Source organism: Lolium perenne, chromosome 4 (genome assembly GCF_019359855.2).
Source record: "Lolium perenne isolate Kyuss_39 chromosome 4, Kyuss_2.0, whole genome shotgun sequence".
NCBI classification, from domain to species: domain Eukaryota; kingdom Viridiplantae; phylum Streptophyta; class Magnoliopsida; order Poales; family Poaceae; genus Lolium; species Lolium perenne.
In genome coordinates this window covers 24,783,489-24,805,256 of record NC_067247.2, presented here as the reverse complement: position 1 = coordinate 24,805,256, position 21,768 = coordinate 24,783,489, and the positions used below count along the sequence as shown (strand labels likewise).

Sequence of the window (21,768 nt, the reverse complement as noted above, 5' to 3'; positions counted from 1 at the left end):
TTAAGTAGCTGATATGAATGTATATTTTGGGATATCTTCTCATGTAAAAGACAGTCCCATGGTATGGACAACAAAATGCACCCGTTTTAAGTTGCAAATAGCTTGTGCAACATTGTTTCCCCAAGTTTTTACACATGGCATTCTTTGCTTTTAACCAAGAGTGGTGATTCCTCTATGCCCGACACGCAGGCCATCAGCGTGCCCTCTAGTTACTCCATGTCTAAAAAACACCTCACAACACCGACACGGAATTATCACTAATGTAAATGGGAAGCCTAAAACCATTAATTTAATTAGGTAAGCCGAGGATCTCCAATGTTGTAAAATACGTGTGTACCAAGCAGTGCAATGGACAAACCACATACAAAGATAGAATCATTTAATGATATACCGCTTGTTAACAAACCTTGCGATTTATATATAAAAAAACATGGCGCGCTAAGGAGCATATAACCAACTAATATACGACACTGTCCTACACTCCAAGCATTCCCCCCATATGACTTGCATAAAACCGTAGGGTAAGTACAATGTCATTTTAGACCATAACCATGCTCGACGACCAACATAACCACATATACGCCATATACCATCAACACTTTAAGCTTCAGACATACCGTGCAGAGTTAACTGGCATCATCACTGCCGCTGCACAAGTTAAAAGGAAAACTATCAGCCTGAAAATTACATGACAAACTAAAATTAGAAGACTGAATTATACATACGACTAATAGGTCCGCCTTAGATTGCAACAATGCAGGGATCATTCAATCAAGTATCATGCCTAAGAAACTATTTATACGACAACTATTTCAAGTTCTACATCTAAAACTTGGCGAATGCTACTAACTATTATCTGATGAGTTCCGCAGAAGGCGCGGTACTGGTTGCTGCTCTTCTAGTTCTGCCTGCTGCTGTTTCTTCGACTCGCTGAAGTTTGGTGAAAGTGGGACATGGGAAGCATTTCGCTTGCCTCCCCGAGCTCCATCTAATGCACATAGAGCAGAAATCCATTAGATTCATGACCACTCATCATACTAAAACAAGAAAAGAAAAAACATTCATGTCTGTCAGTCAGTGTCATATGATAAACAAGTCACAGTATAATTACCTGATTTAGTATCCAGATATTTGGTCAGCACACATGGAATGAATGATGGATCGTAAATTCTTGAGGGATGTGCAGAAAACGGCATAACCTCTCCAAGTGACTTGGTCCTAGTGTCAACTGTGACAATCCATAATGTTTGGTCATTCTCGTCCAGCAGGGACACGAGGTAAACAACATCGGCATCGGCATGCAGAGTGGGAGAAGCTGTTTTCAGGTTCTTGAATGGCACATTTAGAGCAGCACCACCTCCTAGTTGCGGCGAGGACACAATACCAAGGTCATCGGAGTGAACCAGGCTCCCCTTGCGCCACCTGTTCCAAGTCAGTTCCCTATACCATGTGACGAGCCTCCAACCAACGACATCATATACTTCCTCCTCCTCCTCCTCCTCCTGGGGTGGACTGACGGCTAGTTCCGAGTCCAGGAGTTCATCCATGTCCCAGGGATCAACAACAACTGGTTCAGGTGTGGGTCTGAGTTTTACCAGTTCCTCAAACTCGACGCACCTGATGAAACCACAACTGAAGGCGACGTCGCGAATCGACCGTGCCGAATACTGGTTGCCGAAGAGTTCGCTGTTGCTGGGCAGCAGCTTGGGCATAGGGGCGAAAGCCGCCGTCGCCCCTCCAGGATCGAGCACGTCGCAGATCACAATGCCCTTCCAGAGATCAACCCAGCCAAGCAGCCCGCCTCCAAGAGCGATCAGCTTGGTGGGTTGAACCGTTACCGATTTCGCGGTATGGCCGTTTGGAATCTCCACCTTCAACAGCTTCTTGGACCATGTAGCATGCGGCTGGGAGGCGACGATGGTGTGGAGGTTGTACTGCCCATGCTTTGGCCCGTAACTGAGAGCCACCATGACGAATTGCTTGCCATGGGTGACGAAACCGAGGGGTGGGAACAGACGCTCTGTTCGAGAGTACCAACGGATGTCCGGGAGCAGGTCGAGCGACGGCCCGCCGCTGGGCCCTCTGGTCCGGTAGAGGAAGTAGTGCGGCGAGTCTTGGGCGGTGATCGTGACTTTGATGAGGGCCGTGTCCTCCACGGAGCAAACGACACTGGGCGCGTTGACGAACGAGATCGCGTAGCTGTTGAGGCAGTAGACGCAGAAGTGGGAGAGGCGCGGCGGATCGGCGAACACGAAGGATGCCTGGATGGGGAGGCCCGCCCTAGTCAAGGTTCCCGCCGTGGTTTCGTTCTGGACATCGCTGACTAAGACCGTCGAGCTGAGGAGGACCCACCCGGGATAGCGGGAGTTGCTGGTGGCCGGAGCTGGTGGAGGAGTTGCGAAGCTGTGGATGTTGGACATGGTTCCGTCAAGAGTTGGGGATTTTGGGTTCCTTCTCTTCTTCATATATATCCGCGTAGGCCGGGGGCGGTGGTTGCTTCTTGAATTCCACTTGATGTCGTACTGCCGTGTACTCCTAGCATGACAAGCTTGCCTAATCAGCTAGCTAAACCTGCATCGACTCCTACTATTACCGGCCGGTAAACGACTCGGACCCACATATATTTAGATACATTCCAACACGAGTTCGTGTCCAGATCCTCTACATACGTCCGAGTCGGATCAAGCGTCGTCCTCCGCCTATATGGTCTTCCTCGGACAAGTTCAATGGATACTAGCTCTCTACCTACGGCAGGGTAGCGTAGTGGGTTGGATTGGAGCAGCACGTACGTATCGGCGGCGCGCGATGCCAACATCCATAGGCGCGGCTCTCAAGAGCCTGCCGGCACCGGCAGCCGCGGACGCCGAGAAGCTCCGATTCATCGAGGAGCTGACCCGCAACGTAGACTCGCAGCAGGAGCGCGTCCTCGCCGAGATCCTCGGGCGCAACGCCGGCGCAGAGTACCTCAGTACCTGCGGCCTCGACGCCGCCACCGCCGACCGCGCAACCTTCCGGTCCAAGGTCCCCGTTATGTCGTACGAGGATCTGCAGCCTTACATCCAACGCATCGCCAACGGCGACCGCTCGCCTGTCCTGTCGACGCGCCCCGTCTCCGAGTTCCTCAGCAGCTCCGGCACGTCCGCCGGCGAGCGCAAGCTGTTCCCCAACGTCAAGGACGAGCTCGATCGCCGCCAACTTCTCAACGGCCTCGTTATGCCCGTCATCAACAGATGTTTTCCTGGGATGGCTAAAGGCGGAAAGGGGCTCTTCTTCCTCTTCATCATGTCGGAGACGAAGACGCCGGGCGGCCTGGTGGCGCAGCCGGTCCTCACAAGCTACTACAAGAGCGAGCAGTTCAAGAATGGGTCGGATGGCCCCTACTATCACAACACGAGCCCGCTGGAGGCCATTCTCTGCGAGGACGCGTTCCAGAGCATGTACGCGCAGATGCTGTGCGGTCTGTGCCAGCGGCACGACGTCCTGCGCATCGGCGGCTCCTTCGCCTCCGGCCTCCTGCGCGCCATCAGCTTCCTCCAGCTCAACTTCAAGCAGCTCGCCGACGACATCGAGGCGGGCAAGCTCACCTCGCGCGTCACTGACATATGTGTGCGGGACGCTGTCGCCGGCATCCTCCGAAGGCCAGATCCCGACCTCGCGCAGTTCGTGCGGACCGAGTGCGGCAAGGATGACTGGGCCGGCGTCCTGACACGCATTTGGCCGAACACGCGCTACCTGGACGTCATAATCACGGGCGCCATGGCGCAGTACATCCCGGCCCTCCGGCACTACGGCGGCGGCCTGCCGCTGGTGTGCACCAGGTACGGGTCCTCCGAGTGCTTCTTCGGCATCAACCTCCGCCCGGCGTGCGACCCGTCGGAGGTGTCCTACACCATCATGCCCAACATGGCCTACTTCGAGTTCCTCCCCGTGGACGACGTGGCCGCCGGAGACGACGACGCGAGGAGCCGGCGGCTCGTGGACCTGGCCCGCGTGGAGGCCAGGCGCGAGTACGAGCTGGTGGTCACCACCTACGCGGGGCTGAACCGGTTCCGCGTCGGCGACGTCCTCCGCGTGACCGGGTTCCACAACGCGGCGCCGCAGTTCCGGTTCGTGCGCCGCCGGAACGTGGTGCTGTCCGTGGACTTCGACAAGACCGACGAGGCCGAGCTCCAGCGCGCCGTGGAGGTCGCGTCGGCGCTGCTCCGCCCGCACGGCGCGTCCGTGGCGGAGTACACCAGCCGCACGTGCACCGAGCGCGTCCCCGGTCACTACGTGGTCTACTGGGAGCTGCTGCCGGTCACCACCACCACCAAGTGCGCCGGGGCGGTGGAGAATGAGGCGACTGTGATGGGCAGGTGCTGTCTGGAGATGGAGGAAGCCCTGAACGCGATGTACAGGCAGAGCAGGGTGGCGTTTCGCTCGATCGGGCCGCTGGAGATCCGTGTGGTGCAGCCAGGCACCTTCGAGGAAGTCATGGAGTACGCCGTCTCCCGCGGCGCGTCGGTGAACCAGTACAAGGTGCCGCGCTGCGTGACGCTCCCGCATGTCATCCAACTGCTCGACTCGCGCGTCCTGTCCAGCCACTTTAGCCCGAGCCTGCCGCACTGGACACCAACCAAACCGTCCGACTAAACGGCAGATAAGAACATCTCCACTCGCGCGTCCAAACGTTGCCAGATTGAACATTTGGGGATCCCAATTTCTAATACGTGCCAGAGCACTCTGGCGTCTTACAGAGTGCCCACCTCGGGTGTGCGTTCGATTAAGATCCGACGGTTCGCAAGTTGTCATAGCATCTTTGGTGTGCACGTGGGATGTTTCGCACCCACGGGAGCACCACATCACCAGATGTCCGTGCTTTTTTTTAAATATTAATCTCGTTGTCAATCCCGTCCAAATCCCCTTCTCTTCTCTGGATATGGTGGGGAGGAGCTCAACGGGAGACGGGAGGGGCGGCGCCACCACACGAAGCTGCTGGGGCCATCTCCATGGCGCGCCGAGGCGAAGGTACCGCTCCCTGCTGGCCCCGTCTCCATGGCGCGCCGCCGGGAGGATGCCCACCTCCACCACGCGCTGCAGACCTCCCGCCCCTCATATCCATTGCGCGCCGCCGGGAAGGGCCTCGCCTTACCGCGCGTCATTGGATCCAGCACGCCGTCGGGCCCTGCCAACGGATCGACTCGTCTTCCCCTCAACTCCCGCTTCTCCCTGGCTCCAAGGATGTAACAATTTTGGAGCTGGGATATTCTTTTTGATTTGATTTTATTTTTTACATCCAGAATGATGGCAGCGGTGGATGTAATTTTTTTCAATTTTCTACATGCAGATCTTGAAAATAGTAGGTTTCCCCATATTTTTGATGTAATTTTTCTTCTTCCATTTTCTACATCCAGATCTTGAAAATAGCAGGTTTCCCCAGATTTTAGATGTAGTTTCTTTCTTTTTTTTACATCCAGATCTTGAAAATAGCAGGTTTCCCCAGATTTTAGATGTAGTTTCTTTCTTTTTTCTACTTTCACGTTGCCCTTTTGTACATCCTCAATTAGAATCACAAACACTAGTATATTTTCTTGGATTTAACTTTATGTGATTAAACCTTAATTTTTTTACATGTTTGTTCTGAAGGCAAATGCATTTACTATGTGTGAATTTGCGCACGAAGAAGAGATGGCTTTTTTCAGGTCATGAATTTTGCGACGGAGGCATAATGGGAAAGCGTTTCCTGCATTTCGCGCACGGCAGGAGGAAACATGTGGGATCGGAACTTCTTGCATTTCACGCCCGGCAGGAGAAAACGTGTGGGATCGAAACGTTTCTATTTTCAGAGCGAGGGGATGTCAGACTACTTTTATTTCCTAATTTGGGTGGGCACTCCGGTAGACTATCCGGTGCTATAGCACCGTGTAGCAGCGTTCATATATATAGGCGGAGGACGACACTTGATCCGATTCGGACGTGCCTAGAGCACCTGCACACCAACTCTTGTTGGATAATTATCGGTCCGAGTCGTACATAGGAGTCCATGCTGGTTTAGCTAGCTGATTAGGCAAGCTTGCCATGCTAGAGAAGGGTTGGCCAATTACTTTCCATGCACTACTACTTACAAAATATAGTCAGTAAAATTTAGCAAAAATCCATTGGATTCATGTTCATAGACGTTTCCAATGGTATAATGTTTGTGACAAAAATTCATATTTTGTTGACCAAATTTATAGTTAAATTTTTTTTCTTAAACTAAGTGTTGGACCAAATTTAGCAAATAACCATTGGGTAAATCCATTGGGTTCAGGTTCAAAGACCCGTGCGGACTAGCAATTCCACTTACATATTGATTATGAACAATCATCGAATATATGCTCTGTTCTGACTTCTGAACCCACTGCTCTCAAAATGAAGAAAAAAAATTACAGCCTAGTTTCAACCAAAATGAAATGAAATGAAATCCAGCATATGTTCTGTTCTCATGTGTTAGGACTTAGGAGGCTGTATTAAGTACAATCAATTATTATTAACGGTAATTTTAGCTTATATCAGCCAAAATAATCCTTTAAATACAAAAGATCTTCCTCCCCCACACAATTACATTTGTTTGATCTAGCCACCACACTAAGACTCTTAACTTAACAACAATACATCTATACTTATTTTGACCCAAAATCCTCACATTGCCCCTCGCTCTAACAGCTCCCATCTGAAATTTGGTGCCGCGTAAACCTTGGGTAGGGTATGAAGGAGTATGCTGACACAAACACAGATCACAGCGACACCCATCACCGTGAACATTGCTGGTCTGTACAGGAAGGTCCTTGCAAACGAACTGGGGTACATCCGAGCCTGTCGACTGCAGATGTTGCACCTTGGGGCGGATGATGGCGACATTGTCCTGCTTTGGTAGATCTCGAGGCTAATATCACCGGGCTTCCCCACATCAGTTATTACAGGGCACATGCTGCTGGGAACGCCAAGGACAACATGACCTTTGCCAAGATGCTTATCAATCTTATTCTGGACCAGATTCATGTAAGCATCGTTGCCTCTCTGGCGAGCATAGTCTTCAGGGGTGAAACCTGTCTCATCTCGCGCATTTCTCCAGGCGTTGAGTCCAACCTACAAAAAGCAACAGTAGGGAGATTAGATATGATCTTCATAATTAACTAAACATACTAGACCTAGATAAGTAATGCATGTGGTACAGCATCATTAATTTGATATAAAAGATCAAAAAGAATGTCTTCAATAATAAGCTACCATTGGTTTATGCCTGTAGGGCTATAGCTTAAACATCTAGTCAATGAAATTTTGAGGTTGAGAAAATAAGCAAAATAAACACGAGCAAGTAGTTTAATCGTATTCCACAAAGTAGATGAAGGAATACCAGTCCAGGGTCATCAGTCAGTGCATCCAATACATCATCTGCATCACTAGTACCCGCTGCTATATGCAGGGGTGTAAATGTAGAAGGGCCCCGAGCATCAGGTCTGAATAGGCATGTCTCAGCAGTTTCCTGCAGATTTTTGTTTGGCTTGTATCTCAGCAAAAATCTAACCATTCGGGCAGATTTCCCTCGCACAGCACTGTGCAGCAAATTTTCTGATAATACCACCTCTTTTGGAGATTGCAACCTAGTATCAACAAATCCATCAAATAATAAATCTAACAGCATTTTGGTCACAGCACACCACTCCTGCTCCATGGCAAATATACTAAGATTCCTGAATCTCAACAGGTTAAAGGTCGCTGCAGGAAGCTCTGCTTTGTCATGCTTAGAAATCATGTTTACTCTATGAAGAAGCCAGCCCAGCTCATTTACAAACTCAAAAGCTTGGCTCCTGGCATTGTCATCATCTGCCTGTTCATGACTAGATGATTTAAATATGCTCCCCAGCCCACAAACCTCAGAGCATACATCCTGCTCGGCAATTATGAAAGGGAAGAAACCATTACTAAATCCACTATCTTCAACCTGAAAACGCCAATGATATTCAATGAATTTAAAATAAGTTGTTATGATTGAAAACAAAAACTACATCAAAACAAAAGCTGACAAGTCATATTTGTACCTCTATGAATCCTCTTCCTCTTGAACCAGGGAGAGAACAAGAGAAGCTGAGATATTCATTATCTTCATGATCAGTGTCATCAGCCACAACAGCTGTGTCTTCCACAACAACTGAGCATATTAGCCTGCAAACATGGCATGGTGTATTTTTACATAATAGCATATCAGCTGAATTAAACATCAAGAGGTATTCGTCTTCTGCAATAATGAGCATATCTAAATTGAATATGATAAAAGTACCTCGAGGAAGTACTGACTAAGTTATAGCCTTCTACCCTGAAATTAACTGTCGCTGAATAAGGAGCAGCAACTGGACTAACACATAAAACCTTGCAGTAATGATGAGAATTAGGTGCCAGTGGTCTGTCCAACATAACTTGACCTGCAGTAATATGACCATAAGGTGTGGAATTAACAAAATCAGACGTAAAGCCTAAACAAAACGTGATAAGCTATGCAAGAATATATAGAAGAGATTGGACTCACCATTGTGCATAAAAGCAAGTTGATGCCGTACCATCACAAATACCAAACCAGATGCCCAAAAGTTATCAGTGGAACTACTCAAAAGCTTATCCAGGTATAAGCTCATATTCTCAGAGAGCTGTAGAAAAGAAATATCAAGACACGAGATGATCACTATCATGACACAAAATGATTATATGAAAGAAAGGTAGTATAAGCTCATATTCTCAGAGAGCTGTAGAAAAGAAATATCAAGACACGAGATGATCACTATCATGACACAAAATGATTATATGAAAGAAAGGTAGTATAAGCTCATATTCTCAGAGAGCTGTAGAAAAGAAATATCAAGACACGAGATGATCACTATCATGACACAAAATGATTATATGAAAGAAAGGTACCTCTCTCCATGTAGACTCAACTAACCGAACATATACTGTCAGGATAATACAGCCAGGTCTAATATAGCTCTCTATATCAGTAGGGCTAGTGGACAACCAACCAAGAATCTGAAATTCAGGTTTAAGTGTTAGATTCAAGATATGCTCCCTTGTCATTTGCTGAGAGAATACATATTTACCTGTGATCGCAAAATTGGAGGTAAATCGCTAGGAACTTTCTCAAAAAGCTTGAATACAATTTTATCAGTCCGACACTGCAAGCAAAACAGTAACAATGTATGTCAGAGAGAGGTAGACAGATGTTCTGTGAGAAAGAAAAAAAAACAACGTTTGGGCATATAAGATGTCACTGAAATTTCTGATGGCTGCAAGTATACACCAATAAGACTATTGTTGTCAACATACCTTATATACAAGTTTAACGGCTGCTCAGTTAGCTTTGAGGATTTGGAGTATTCATGTGGCATAATATTTGTTTTGCTGGGTTGTGGCCACCATGAGTTGCTTTTTATTTTGCTGCCACCAAGAGTGGTTCTGTACCCAGACACCTTCTTTGGTAATTTCTTCTAATACAAATTTTTTCAAGTAATTTTTTTCAAAAGTCAAACGAAGTAAACTTTGACCAAGTTTTTAGAAAAAACTATCATCCTCTATCATGCCAAATCAATGTCATTAGATGCATCATGACATGCATTTTCATATTATATCTATATAGTACTCCCTTATGGAACGGAGGAAGTTTCATATTTCTCAATATAATTTTCAATAAGCTTGGTCTGGCTTCAGGAAAAAAAATATGCGTCTTCTTTTATGGAACGGAGGTAACCAAACCAAACCACGGAAACACTTTTGCTTTTATTATTAGGTATATAGATATAATAGCAAATTGGCAGGTAATGAGTTGCTACCCCATTAAAAATCATTATGCAGGTTGATGAATACTGTTATAAATAGATAAGGTTGCTGCTATATAGACTGTCATACAATAATTGGAAATTAACCCTTCAGATTTCGTTTATGAGCACGCTGAAAGGAGAAAAATGGTAAACCTGAGCATCTCCATTTGAGCTTGATAGTGACTGAGCTGACGTTGAATCTGAATTACCGCTAGTCTGTGGTGGGCTTTGGGTAGAATCTTGCCGTATCCATGATGGGCAATTCAACCCATCCTCAAAGCCTTCCACATCATTGCAAGTGTCATTCAAATCAAAATTCTTCAACTTGCAAGCTGGAGTCTCTGTGAACACACACAAAATACATATGTAAGCCAAAACATTTCATGAGCAAACATTTTCTGGGGGTTAAAATTGCTTATATGCCTTACCAGGACTTGCCACCATGGTAGCCTTTGACTGTACTGGTACAACCGCAGATGGAGTCTGCCCACATTGACCACCATTCGCGAAAGGCACCTTGGAGTTAGATGGTCCTGCGGCCTCTGCTGCAGCAGTATTCACCAACGCATTAGCTGCTCCAGAGGTCCCAGTATTTGATCCGTTTTGCATGCTCTGACATGCCTCCAGAAGTTTACAAAGTTCTTTTGGATCCAATGATTTGGCAACGGTCCCCAGGTTTCTCAAAAGGTTGGATAGCAACTCCTGACCTTGTAAATGCTCAGCATTCTCAGCTGCAAATAGAATGTTAAGTGTCATGTCTTTTCCTGAGTATTACCATCAGAGTTGTTTTGAAGGGCATTAAGTATGCTGCTAATAATTCAGTTTAGGCATAGATAGTGTTCCTAAACTATATTTAAGAGACAAGTTATCATATACAACAAATGGTAGCCACTAAAGTACAAAGATTCTAAACTCTCCTGAAATTGTAACATTATACCACTGCAAATTTAATGGACATCATAGCCATACTACACCGCTGGTGGCAGAGCCTCCAGTAAGAATTTCAGAAATTGGGCATCAAGCAATATAGTAAGCTTAAAGTGGGAAATGCACTTTAGCTCATAGGAGCATATGCTCCCATTATGTGAATCCACATTTCAAAGTGTCAAAAATTCTAAACTAAATTTTTACATGTACATCTAGACATTTTATATTGGTACACAAGTTTTCAAAAAAAACTAAAAATAATTGTGGCTCCTGTAAAAAAGACAAGTTTTGATGCTATAACACGACTACGTACAGGATATTTTTTTGTCTTTTTTGTACACGCCATATAAAATGTTGTTTCTCCACGAAAATTTGTGCACTAACATAGAATGTCAAGATGTACACCAACAAATTTATATCAGAATTTTTTAACATTTTTAAAATTGTTTTTTAATTATTTTATATAATGAGAGCATTTGCTCCTATGAGCCAAATTGCCACCTCCGCTTAAAGTACACCAGCACCTTATTATATAGCCTTTAAGGTCTGTTGTCGTCAGAAACCCACCGGCGGGCAGCGACGGGCAACACCGTAGAGCCGGGAACAACCTAGAGCTGCGGCTGGCTGAGGTCCCTCCGAGCGACGGCCCGCAAAGCGTTCTGGTCACACGTCCGATGCTGATGCAAGGGCGTGCCACCTGACCTATACACAGTCGGGAAGGTGATGGAGATGCCTCGCTTAGTTTCCTGCATGGCATACACGTAAACATTAAATACGAGCCTCGATCGGCTCTCAGGTTATCCTGTGAATCGGCTCAGGGAGCCGATCCACCCATGATTCGTACGAGGTGCACGAATATATGGTGGTCCTGCTTGATCAAGATAAAGCTAATGAGATCTACGACGATTTAGGGTTTTCACCGCATAATCGGATCATCCTACTCACGGTTGGGCCTCGCGGCCACGCACGGTGATCGTAAGCCGATCCTAAACAAGGCCTAAAAACCAACACAAGGTTGATCCCCGGAACATCCTGTTTAGGGCCAGCGAACGACACCCTACGTGCCGCTGGATCCTCCACCCCTTTGTAAGGCCTAACTATTGCAGATATTAAACTAATCCTTGTAGAACAAGGAGCAATCGTAACGGATCAGATCTACTAAATAATGATCAAGCGGGGTGCCGCCCCCACACCTAAGATAGGTGTGAGGGCGGCTAGACATGCAAGGGTTGCACTACGATAGCATGTTACGCGAAGAACTATGCTAACCCTAACACATCTATGATAACTACGCTGCTCGCCATCAACAAGGCTTCAGTACGAGCAACGCATGAACAACGTGGAGCTTGTGCTGCCTAGATCGCAAGATGCGATCTAGGCAGCATGTTGCTTACCGGTAGAAACCCTCGAGACGAAGGAGTTGGCGATGCGCCGAGATTGATTTGTTGGTTGAACGTTGGTTGTTGTTTATTCCATAAACCCTAGATACATATTTATAGTCCAGGGGACTTTCTAATTTAGGCGTGCACCTAACCGTGCACGGGTAAAATTCTATCTTCTAATCTAAGATGCAATCTACTATAATTAAAGATACACGGGCAATCTAGCCCAAACTCTTCGTGCGGGGCCGCTTCAGAGATCTTCCACGTGTAATTTTCCAAGCCCATCTCCCTTACGGCCCACCTCCTGATTTGGCCAAAATCTGGTGATAACACATGCCCCCCTGGTTTTGGCAATGATAATTTCAAAACCACTCTGTTTTTTTCTTCTTCGAAGGGTCATGTCGTGGCAGAGCAGTCCTGGCGCAGTATTCTTCATCATGATGACCTGTCTTTCCATCTTCTCTGCAAAATTCGATAGCTTTGGTATCGCTTCCTCGGAAACTGCAATGGCATTAAATTACCACCAGGCTTCTCATTATTTAACTGTGCCGATCGATTAGCTCTCTTCATCCCCTTCCTCTGTTCCAGCCATCGGCCCCAAAAAATCCTCTTACGCTACCATGTCTTCTTCCTCCTCTTCTTCTTCCGGTCTTTCCTATGGGTCTTCCTCCTCCCGCGAGACACCTCCGGACGTACGCGCACCAGAAGAATGGGACCAGGAGGACCATGACTTCTCCGTCTGGTCCGAAGATGACAAGTCCCTGACCAGCGGGGATGAAGATCTCCAGTTCCTAGCCGATAGGGAACTGGAATCGGAAAGCGGGGATGACTCGCTCCCCTGGGACGGCTGTCCCTCTTCCGAAGAAGAGAAGGAAGAAGATGAAGACGACTCCCTCGAGGGCTACCCACCGGCGAAACGTCTCCGCATGTGGTGGGACGATGACGACAGCGATGATGACGAGGAGGATGAAGCTCCCATAGAGGGCTATGGGAGCAGCGACGAAGAGCCCATCGGCAGCAGTGCCGATGAGAGCTCCGAGGACGACGACGAGGGCAGCGACGGTCCATAGATAGGATCCACTAGTGTAGGTCTAGTAGCAGCAATTTGGTCAGCAGACCCTTCTTTTTGTACCTCTCCCTTTGAGCAATCGACTCATTCTTTGTAAGGAATCTTGATTATCAATGAAGAATTCCTCCAGTCTTGACTTTGCTGATCCCTTTTATGCTAATTTAGCCGATTATCAATTCGGTCACTGGCTAAAGAGCCGATTGCCACGCACCAGGTCCTCAAAATTTCTGCGCAGTCAGTTGCCCCCCGAGCCTTCATTAAGGCGAGGACAGCAGTGAATCGGCCAAACGTGCCACCATCTGCTTTCCGAGTCATGATGCAGAGCCAGCCGACTCCAAAGAAATCGGCTCCCCAGAGCAGAGAACTTTCAGGGCGAGCTGCCCCCCGAGCCTCGATCACGGCGAGAATAGGCTCTGACCTTAGGTAATCTGGTAATCCGAGATAGCCACCATGAAGAATCAGCCAGACTTGCCCCCATCGATCAGTTTCCTTCCACTGGGCGCCGATGTTCCACTGGTCTTGTATAACGGTACTAAAGTCGATGGCTTTGCATCGGCTGTAAAAAAATTTTTACTGGCCGATTTTTCCCCATCGGCCCCAATATTTTACTGCACCATGTTCTCCTATGCTCACATGTTCATCCGCTTAATGTGCCCCCCGAGCCGAATCTGTCAGGTGACTGCAGATATCGGCTTTGTAATGTAGCCAAGGCATTGTATTTGAACGTCGGCTCTGGTAGGACCATCGTTGACTCCTCCTGACTCATCAGCCGACGTAAACCGCTGTCCAGTAGATTGACGTTGCATACAGGCAAAACATATGATTAGGATAATTTTGGCCGATTGCTGGAATCGGCCTCCATATTGATTGAAGCAATTCAATGAAGGTTCTGTAATGTTCCTTCGTAGATTTTTGGGGCCGATCCAAAGGATCAGCCTCGCCATGTTCGAGTATAAGTTGGTTCTTGCTACTCGATCAGGCCGGTAGCTCTGTTGAGGTCTCGAAAATCTATAGCCACACGCCATCGGCCGTCCTTCTTCTCCACCGGTACGATGCTCGAGAATGCTTTGTCTGATCCTGGAACACCAAACTCCGCTGGAAGGATGAACACCATGTTTGTGCCAGCCGATGTTTCATCATCGGCTTTCCTTTGTTTGGGGCGCCACTCCATTTTCCGTGGACGACCCTCTTCGTCCAGGGTTCGCTGAACTTTCGCAGCCAGATCAGGTCGTGCCTTCCTTAACGTATGCAAGTATAACCTTTCGGCTTCCTCCAGGCCGCGCAATCGCTGAACCCTGCGCTTTTGTGAACGGCTGAGTCCATCAGGGCACCACCTTGGACGGTGGTACCTGTCTTCTTCCTCTTCTTGTCCCTCGTCTTCTGAATCCTCGAGATCTGCCCAGCGAGGGGACTCAGCGCGTTTGCTTTGTGGCGGGAGAGGCCCTAAGCGCTTGAACACATACACGTTGGCTGCCTCCTTCTTCTTCTGGTTGCATTCTGGGCAATTGCCGATTGTGGGCAATCGGCTCATTCCTGAATCCCAGCAGTGTCTGAAGAAGGGGCAGTCCCAGTGCCTGTCGTTGTCGTCTTGCTCCCTTGATTTTTCCGTGGCACGGCGCTCGTGCTCCTCCTCATCGCGATCGTGCCGACGATGTCTTCTGGCTTCTCTAGCCAGACGATCTCTCTCATCATCATCGCTGGATCATCGGCGTTGGTCATACTGACTCACATACTTGTTGAGGAGGTGATCAGAGAGGGGTCTTTGATATCTCATGTTCTTCACTTCTCCCTCTGTGACGTAGCGCTTGCCATCATGACGGAGCCGAGCGCCTGGATCGGCCTCTTACGTGTCCTTGCTATGAGAGCAGCTGCCCTCGTCTCTATCTTTGCCGAGTGGTTCCTGTGTCCTACCATGTTGATGCTGAACGAGGATCTGGTGGCAACCTTCGGGTAAGTGCACTCTACCATGTTAACGGCGGGGAAGGGCTGGGTGTCGACCTTCATGGCGTATTGGTTGAAAATTAGACGCCTTTTTCTATCGCCGCTTGGATGTCTTGACGCCATACCACTGCGGTCGTTGGTGGCATGGGAGAGCGAGTTATGCCATTTGCGGTATGGCTTTCCGTTCAGCTCTTGCACCGTGGGGAATTTGAGACCTTCAGAATCGTCAACTGTTTCTCCTTGAGCAGGAGGTCGAAGATTTGCTCGGTCTTGGTCACGTCAAAATCAAATCCCTGGGCGGGCCTGGTGGCTTTACCCATTTGCGGGATACGGGGTTCCTCCCGAGTCCATTCAGCCACTGCTACCTCTTGGTCTCCCGCAGAACCGTCTTCCTGCACGCATCGACCAGGGACTACGCACGCTTGAACTTGTCTTGGTACAGGTCCGGGTGGCGCTGTTCATATGCCGATAGTTTCGAACCATGTGCGCCGGTGAGGATAATCGCTTGGGAGGCCATGTCCTTGAGCTGTGTTGCAAGGCCTGCTACGCCAACTCGATCGCTTCTTTTTCAGTTATACGAACCGAATAACATCGGTTCCTAAGATTCCTGAAGCGCTGGATGTATTCTGTCACAGTTTCTCCGCGCTTCGACGTAGTTGTGCTAGATCGGCAATGCCGGACTCGGAAGCCTCACGAATGGTGCGCATATGGAACTGCTCTTCCCTCTGCTTCCAAGTCCGGATGGAGTCTGGTGGCAAAGAGGTGTACCATCCGAAAGCCGATCCCGTGAGGGACTGTGAGAAGAGCCTCACGCGTAGTTGATCCGACACTGAAGCCGGTCCTAGTTGCGCCAAATATCGGCCCACGTGCTCGATGGAGCTGGAACCATCTGATCCACTGAATTTGGAGAAGTCGGGAGCCAATATTTAGGTGGTAGCGGGATCATCTCGTAGTCGTCGGGGTACGGCTTGGAATAGCCGATGGCCCTTCTTTCGGCACCATGCCGAACTGGTCTCTCGGTATGGTACTGATCGATCCGTCGTGGCCGGCGGCAGGAGTTGAATTCTGAAGATTCGCCGGGGTGGCGTACTTAGCCAGCCATGTTTGCTTTTCCGGCTACGAGCCAAGCTGCAGGAGCTGAGCGCTGGAGGTTCGTGGGGGTGGCGTACTTAGTTAGCCACGTACGCTTCTCAAGCTCTGTCGCCGACGTCCCTCCTGTTTTCCCGTAAGTCCCCGATGTTGTGGCCTGGTTTGTGGGTGCCCGGTTGCCACGATGCGCACATACGTGCACGTGTACCCGTGAGGGACCTCCTTAGGCGCCTCGGGCAAGAACTGGTAGTCACTAGGGTCACCACCGATCTTGTAGACGACGAATGCCGCTGTAGGCGGCACTTCGGGTGCTGCCCACGCATATGGCAGCGGTGGACGGGCCTGGAGTGGCAACTCTCCTTGATGCGTCCCGAGAGCTGGTCCTGACGGCGAGTACTGGTGCCTCATGATCTCCTGGATCACGCGAAGAGCGACACGCTCCAACGTGTTGACCAGGTTCTCAGAGTGGCGGTGTAGCGAGTGGGCCACCAAGTAGTTGATCTCTGCCGCAGGGACCTGGTGCGTTCTTCCGACGGGGCGAGAGGTCTATCCCATCTAGTGCACCATTAGGCGAGAACCCCTTCCACGATGCCATGTGAACGGGTTCTGTGGAAAGAGCCGATGAGGTCGGCTTCGAGGATGACTTTGATCTCGTCATACTTCTTCTTGAGCTCGTCCGTCAGATCCTCGTACGTGACTGGCGTGCCGTCCGCCATCTCAGATGTAGATGGCGATGTGGTTGATGTAGAAGCTGGTCCCACCGGGCGTGCCAGAATGTGTTGTCGTCAGAAACCCACCGGCGGGCAGCGACGGGCAACACCGTAGAGCCGGGAACAACCTAGAGCTGCGGCTGGCTGAGGTCCCTCCGAGCGACGGCCCGCAAAGCGTTCTGGTCACACGTCCGATCTTGATGCAAGGGCGTGCCACCTGACCTATACCTGGTCGGGAAGGTGATGGAGATGCCTCGCTTAGTTTCTGCATGGCATACACTTAAAAATTAAATACGAGCCTCTATCGGCTCTCAGGTTATCATGTGAATCGGCTCAGGGAGCCGATCCACCCATGATTCGTACGAGGTGCACGAATATATGGTGGTCCTGCTTGATCAAGATAAAGCTAATGAGATCTACGACGATTTAGGGTTTTCACCGCATAATCGGATCATCCTACTCACGGTTGGGCCTCGCGGCCACGCACGGTGATCGTAAGCCGATCCTAAACAAGGCCTAAAAACCAACACAAGGTTGATCCCCGGAACATCCTGTTTAGGGCCAGCGAACGACACCCTACGTGCCGCTGGATCCTCCACCCCTTTGTAAGGCCTAACTATTGCAGATATTAAACTAATCCTTGTAGAACAAGGAGCAATCGTAACGGATCAGATCTACTAAATAATGATCAAGCGGGGTGCTGCCCCCACACCTAAGATAGGTGTGAGGGCGGCTAGACATGCAAGGGTTGCACTACGATAGCATGTTACGCGAAGAACTATGCTAACCCTAACACATCTATGATAACTACGCTGCTCGCCATCAACAAGGCTTCAGTACGAGCAACGCATGAACAACGTGGAGCTTGTGCTGCCTAGATCGCAAGATGCGATCTAGGCAGCATGTTGCTTACCGGTAGAAACCCTCGAGACGAAGGAGTTGGCGATGCGCCGAGATTGATTTGTTGGTTGAACGTTGGTTGTTGTTTATTCCATAAACCCTAGATACATATTTATAGTCCAGGGGACTTTCTAATTTAGGCGTGCACCTAACCGTGCACGGGTAAAATTCTATCTTCTAATCTAAGATGCAATCTACTATAATTAAAGATACACGGGCAATCTAGCCCAAACTCTTCGTGCGGGGCCGCTTCAGAGATCTTCCACGTGTAATTTTCCAAGCCCATCTCCCTTACGGCCCACCTCCTGATTTGGCCAAAATCTGGTGATAACAAGGTCCTAGAAATTCTAGTATTTCAATCCAAATGTCCGATAAATCAACAATAACATTAAATTCCATATTGCAACTTGCAACTACATCTACAAGAGAACAATTAAGAACACTGTCACAAGTCCTATTTTAAATCAATGCCAAGCAAAATTCAGTCAAAGCTATGAGTCAGCACTTTTTTCGTGATTTAAGGGAACATAAACTATGCAGGTACCAATACCTTAGTATGGAGAATAGTTAACTAAATATTTTACACTAGCAAGTTTAAAACTTTCAAAACATAACTTACCATTCAAATTGGCACATATTCCAAGAAGACTCAGCAACAAATAACTGCTAACTTTGTCTTCAATAGGACTCCCGCCAACAACAATTTCAGGGCGGGTTTTCCTCCTCCGTTTATTATGGCCTGCTAGACGCCGACGACAACTTCGCTTTCCTTCATCAAATTCTTGAAGAAGGTGAAATCTGCACAGCATGTACAGTAGTCAAGACAATTTGCCAGTATTTTAAAAGACACAAGCAGTGTGATTTATAATTATACCAGAAAAAACATTATGTAAATCAAAGGCTGTCAAAAGCAGTTCTCGATACACCCAGGTCAGGATGAATTCAGTAAAAGTGCATGGAGTTTTCAGACATATAAGTTGTACAAGAACAGGAAATGATGAACTATAGAATGCCATTATTGGCCATGTGCTGTCCGAAATATGTGTATATTTAGGTTCTGATGATATAATTACATTTTACGAAAAAAATATATGAACCTTAGTCCTTACTATAGTTCGATGGACGGCTTGGTTGCTGGAACAGCGTATAATTTTTTTTAGAAAATTCTTCATTTTTCAATATCTGAGTAGCACATAGGTTTCCAAGTTTATCCACATACATTGGGGAGTAATGAAACTATATTGATTCTTTTGAACTGAAAAGAGGAAACTGATGTAATGAGTACAACAATGCATATGTAATTAGCCAATTGATTATAATTAATAACTCATGCAAACTTGTTAACCAAATTCATGAATGCTGATATAGATGAATAACCAATATGTGTTACTTCATAGTATATTCCCATGAATCAAGTATATTTACACTGCCCCTCCTTTTGTGAATAGTAAATTATTAACACTAGCCACAGGAGAGAATCAGGTCAAAGCTAACCTTCCTTAGCACTGCATGAAACTATATGACCACTTACACCTAGTGACAACACCATAATTAAATCTTTTATACGCACCGAAGATATTAAGGCTATCTCAAGACGGTTTACTTCATGTGGTTTTCGTCATGTGCTTCGCGTGCTCAACGTTGCTGCTCATCGGTTAGCTAGAGAGTGTTTTTCTTTAGTTAGCGCTGTGTGGCGTGGTGTTACTCCAGATTGTATCCGAGAGGCTCTGTGTAATGACATTATGTTTATTGATCAATAAAGAGCACGCGTTTCCCTCAAAAAAAAAAAAGGTCCCATATATTTCCATTTGTAGGGTTGGCTGTAGCTTATACTCTGTTTAGAAAACAGTATAAATGTGAGAAACTTTACAATCTTAGATATAAATGTGAGAAACTTTGCAAACTCAGATCCTAAGAAATAATATAAGTCTTAGCTCGTACTCATTATCCTTGTGTGTGTTCTGATGTGCAGACAACACAGAAGAGGAGTCTGATCCTTGGAGAGAAGTGGAAGCTGAGTGCGCTCCAAAGCAGGTCGCCAAGAAGGACCTTCATCTGTGAGCCAGAGCCTAGTCCTCAGGGCAAACGCCAACCTCGCGGCGTATTCGGTGATGCCTTTGCTGAGGCAGCAAGTGTGTCCGACTCGTACCGGGACCTCGTCCGTAGGACCCCCTGGACTAGCAACTTTTTCGCACCTTGTTCCATCATGATTTTCATTGCTTGTGATATTATTTGTGTTGGAGCTATGAAGCTGCCTTTCCCTCCCTCGGGTGTAACTATGCTGTCTGGAAGCAGATTGATGATTTGGAAACAACTGTAACTTCTCATGTATATATCAATGTTGTAAACAGTGTTCTATGTCAAATAGCCGCAGCTCTCCAAAGCAGCTATAGGAGCTAAATGAGGCTATAGCGGATAATTGTACGCGATTTCATTTAACGGCAACATGACAAAACAGCTATAGCAGGCTATTTAAATTTTAAAACTATGGTTTGAATGATACTACCTCCTTTCCTAATTATAAGACGTTATAGAAACTGTGGCAATAGTTAGTTAGCTAGACGATGATTGTGTCATTCTGTACGTGTACCCCGTGTGTTGAAAGAGAAGAAGAAAGGAGGGATGAGGTCGTTTGGCAATAACTAGAGACATTATTGTACTAAATTGTGAAAAGAAATTCGTGGTTTGCATTGTGAAGAGATGTAATTCTTCCAGTCATATTGGCAAATGTAAATCAATTGATTAAACCATATTGCATAGTATTAGTTTTGTCTCTCTCGTCTAAGTCTATATGAAACAGCAAGAAGGGGAATGGATCAAATAAACAACTGATTATATATAGGTGGTAATTTTTTTGTGCTGATAAGTAAAATTTTGTTTTGGGAATTCTTTTAATTTGTTAGATATTTCATTTGTTAGACCCACTGCTATCCGGGTTGTTTAGAAAGCGGGTGTATGCCAGGCGGTCTATGCGTTGGTCTTTCTGGCTACTAATATGTAATCGTATCAGGAGAAAACACGTACTTGAAGCCGCTGTGAAAAAAATAATCTCCATGATTAGTGACCAGAAAATCAGCCAAACGAGTGCAAGAAGGACGTAAATTACTAAACCAACCATTCAATCAGTCCATGATTAGTGACTTCAAAATCGAGGCGTCATCCCAAGTTACTAGGAATGATTAATAGCATCACACAACGAATTGCCATCTACGCCACCGGTGTCTAGTCCAGGCTACCAATCCGTGGCACCAGCAGGCATCCGGCTGTGCATTCTGTTCGCTCTTCTTTGATTGTGTTAGCTCTCTTAGCCTAGTCTCTCTATAAGTACAAGACTACCGTCACTCACCGCGTGTCGGCTTGCGCGTGACTTGTGACTTAGACTTTGATCTTTGTCGAGGAGAGGAGTGGAGAGGGCATGCTGCTATATGGTCGCTTGGGCGGAGAGGAGGTCACCGGCCGGCCGGCCGGAACTAGCACCAGGTAATCCATCCAACCATCTCCTTCAAGCCGATACCTTTGGTCATGAATCGACGCCATGCCAGAGCAGGATTCGCCGTACTGGTTGTATTATCTGATGAGTGCTGCAGGAGGCGCGGTACTGGTTGCTGCTCTTCTAGTTCTGCCTGCTGCTGCTTCTTCGCCTTGCTGAAGTTTTGTGAAGGTGTGACATGAGACACATTTCGCTTGCCTCCCCGAGCTCCATCTATTGCACATAGAGCAGAAATCCATTAGATTCATGACCACTCACTACTTTTCAATCCTTACTTAGAGTACGATAAAAAATGATGAAGAAATTACCGACGAACCCGAAGGACAGGAGGTCTACCATGTAGAACTAGATCTGTTAGGAGGCATCAAATGAATAGATTACGATATAGCTTATGGGATAGAAGAGGAGGAACCAAAGTCAAAAACTTAGAACTCGT

At 47.4% G+C, this 21,768-nt stretch overlaps 2 protein-coding genes and 1 long non-coding RNA gene across 3 annotated transcripts; 1 reads left to right on the top strand and 2 right to left on the bottom strand.

Moving 5' to 3' along the window:
* Window positions 1-689: 689 nt before the first annotated feature.
* LOC127346626 (uncharacterized) lies at window positions 690-1,559 on the bottom strand. Its single transcript, XR_011744299.1, has 2 exons — window positions 1,112-1,559; window positions 690-988 (listed from the first exon to the last, which is right to left on the bottom strand). It is a non-coding gene; the product is annotated as an uncharacterized lncRNA (long non-coding RNA).
* Window positions 1,560-2,703: 1,144 nt separating this feature from the next.
* LOC127291938 (indole-3-acetic acid-amido synthetase GH3.8-like) lies at window positions 2,704-4,632 on the top strand. The gene has a single exon (XM_051321259.2). It carries the CDS (start codon window positions 2,704-2,706, stop codon window positions 4,630-4,632), a length of 1,929 nt encoding a protein of 642 aa, XP_051177219.1.
* A 1,852-nt stretch (window positions 4,633-6,484) lies between these two features.
* LOC139830448 (squamosa promoter-binding-like protein 6) lies at window positions 6,485-18,657 on the bottom strand. The gene is made up of 10 exons (XM_071818492.1): window positions 18,462-18,657; window positions 10,253-10,555; window positions 9,978-10,165; window positions 9,108-9,182; window positions 8,929-9,036; window positions 8,546-8,663; window positions 8,300-8,441; window positions 8,061-8,184; window positions 7,376-7,963; window positions 6,485-7,107 (listed from the first exon to the last, which is right to left on the bottom strand). The coding sequence occupies exons 1-10, from the start codon at window positions 18,649-18,651 to the stop codon at window positions 6,661-6,663; spliced, it is 2,283 nt and encodes a 760-aa protein (XP_071674593.1). The 5' UTR covers window positions 18,652-18,657; the 3' UTR covers window positions 6,485-6,660.
* Window positions 18,658-21,768: the final 3,111 nt, after the last annotated feature.

Coding starts and splice junctions, on each gene's coding strand:
- LOC127291938 (XM_051321259.2), top strand. CDS start 2,704: ATGGTCTTCCTCGGACAAGTTCAATGGATACTAGCTCTCTACCTACGG.
- LOC139830448 (XM_071818492.1), bottom strand. CDS start 18,651: ATGCTGTGCAGATTTCACCTTCTTCAAGAATTTGATGAAGGAAAGCGA. Junction 10,166..10,252: donor TACCATGGTGGCAAGTCCTG/GTAAGGCATATA, acceptor GTGTGTTCACAG/AGACTCCAGCTTGCAAGTTG. Junction 8,664..8,928: donor TTGAGTCTACATGGAGAGAG/GTACCTTTCTTT, acceptor TCTTTTCTACAG/CTCTCTGAGAATATGAGCTT.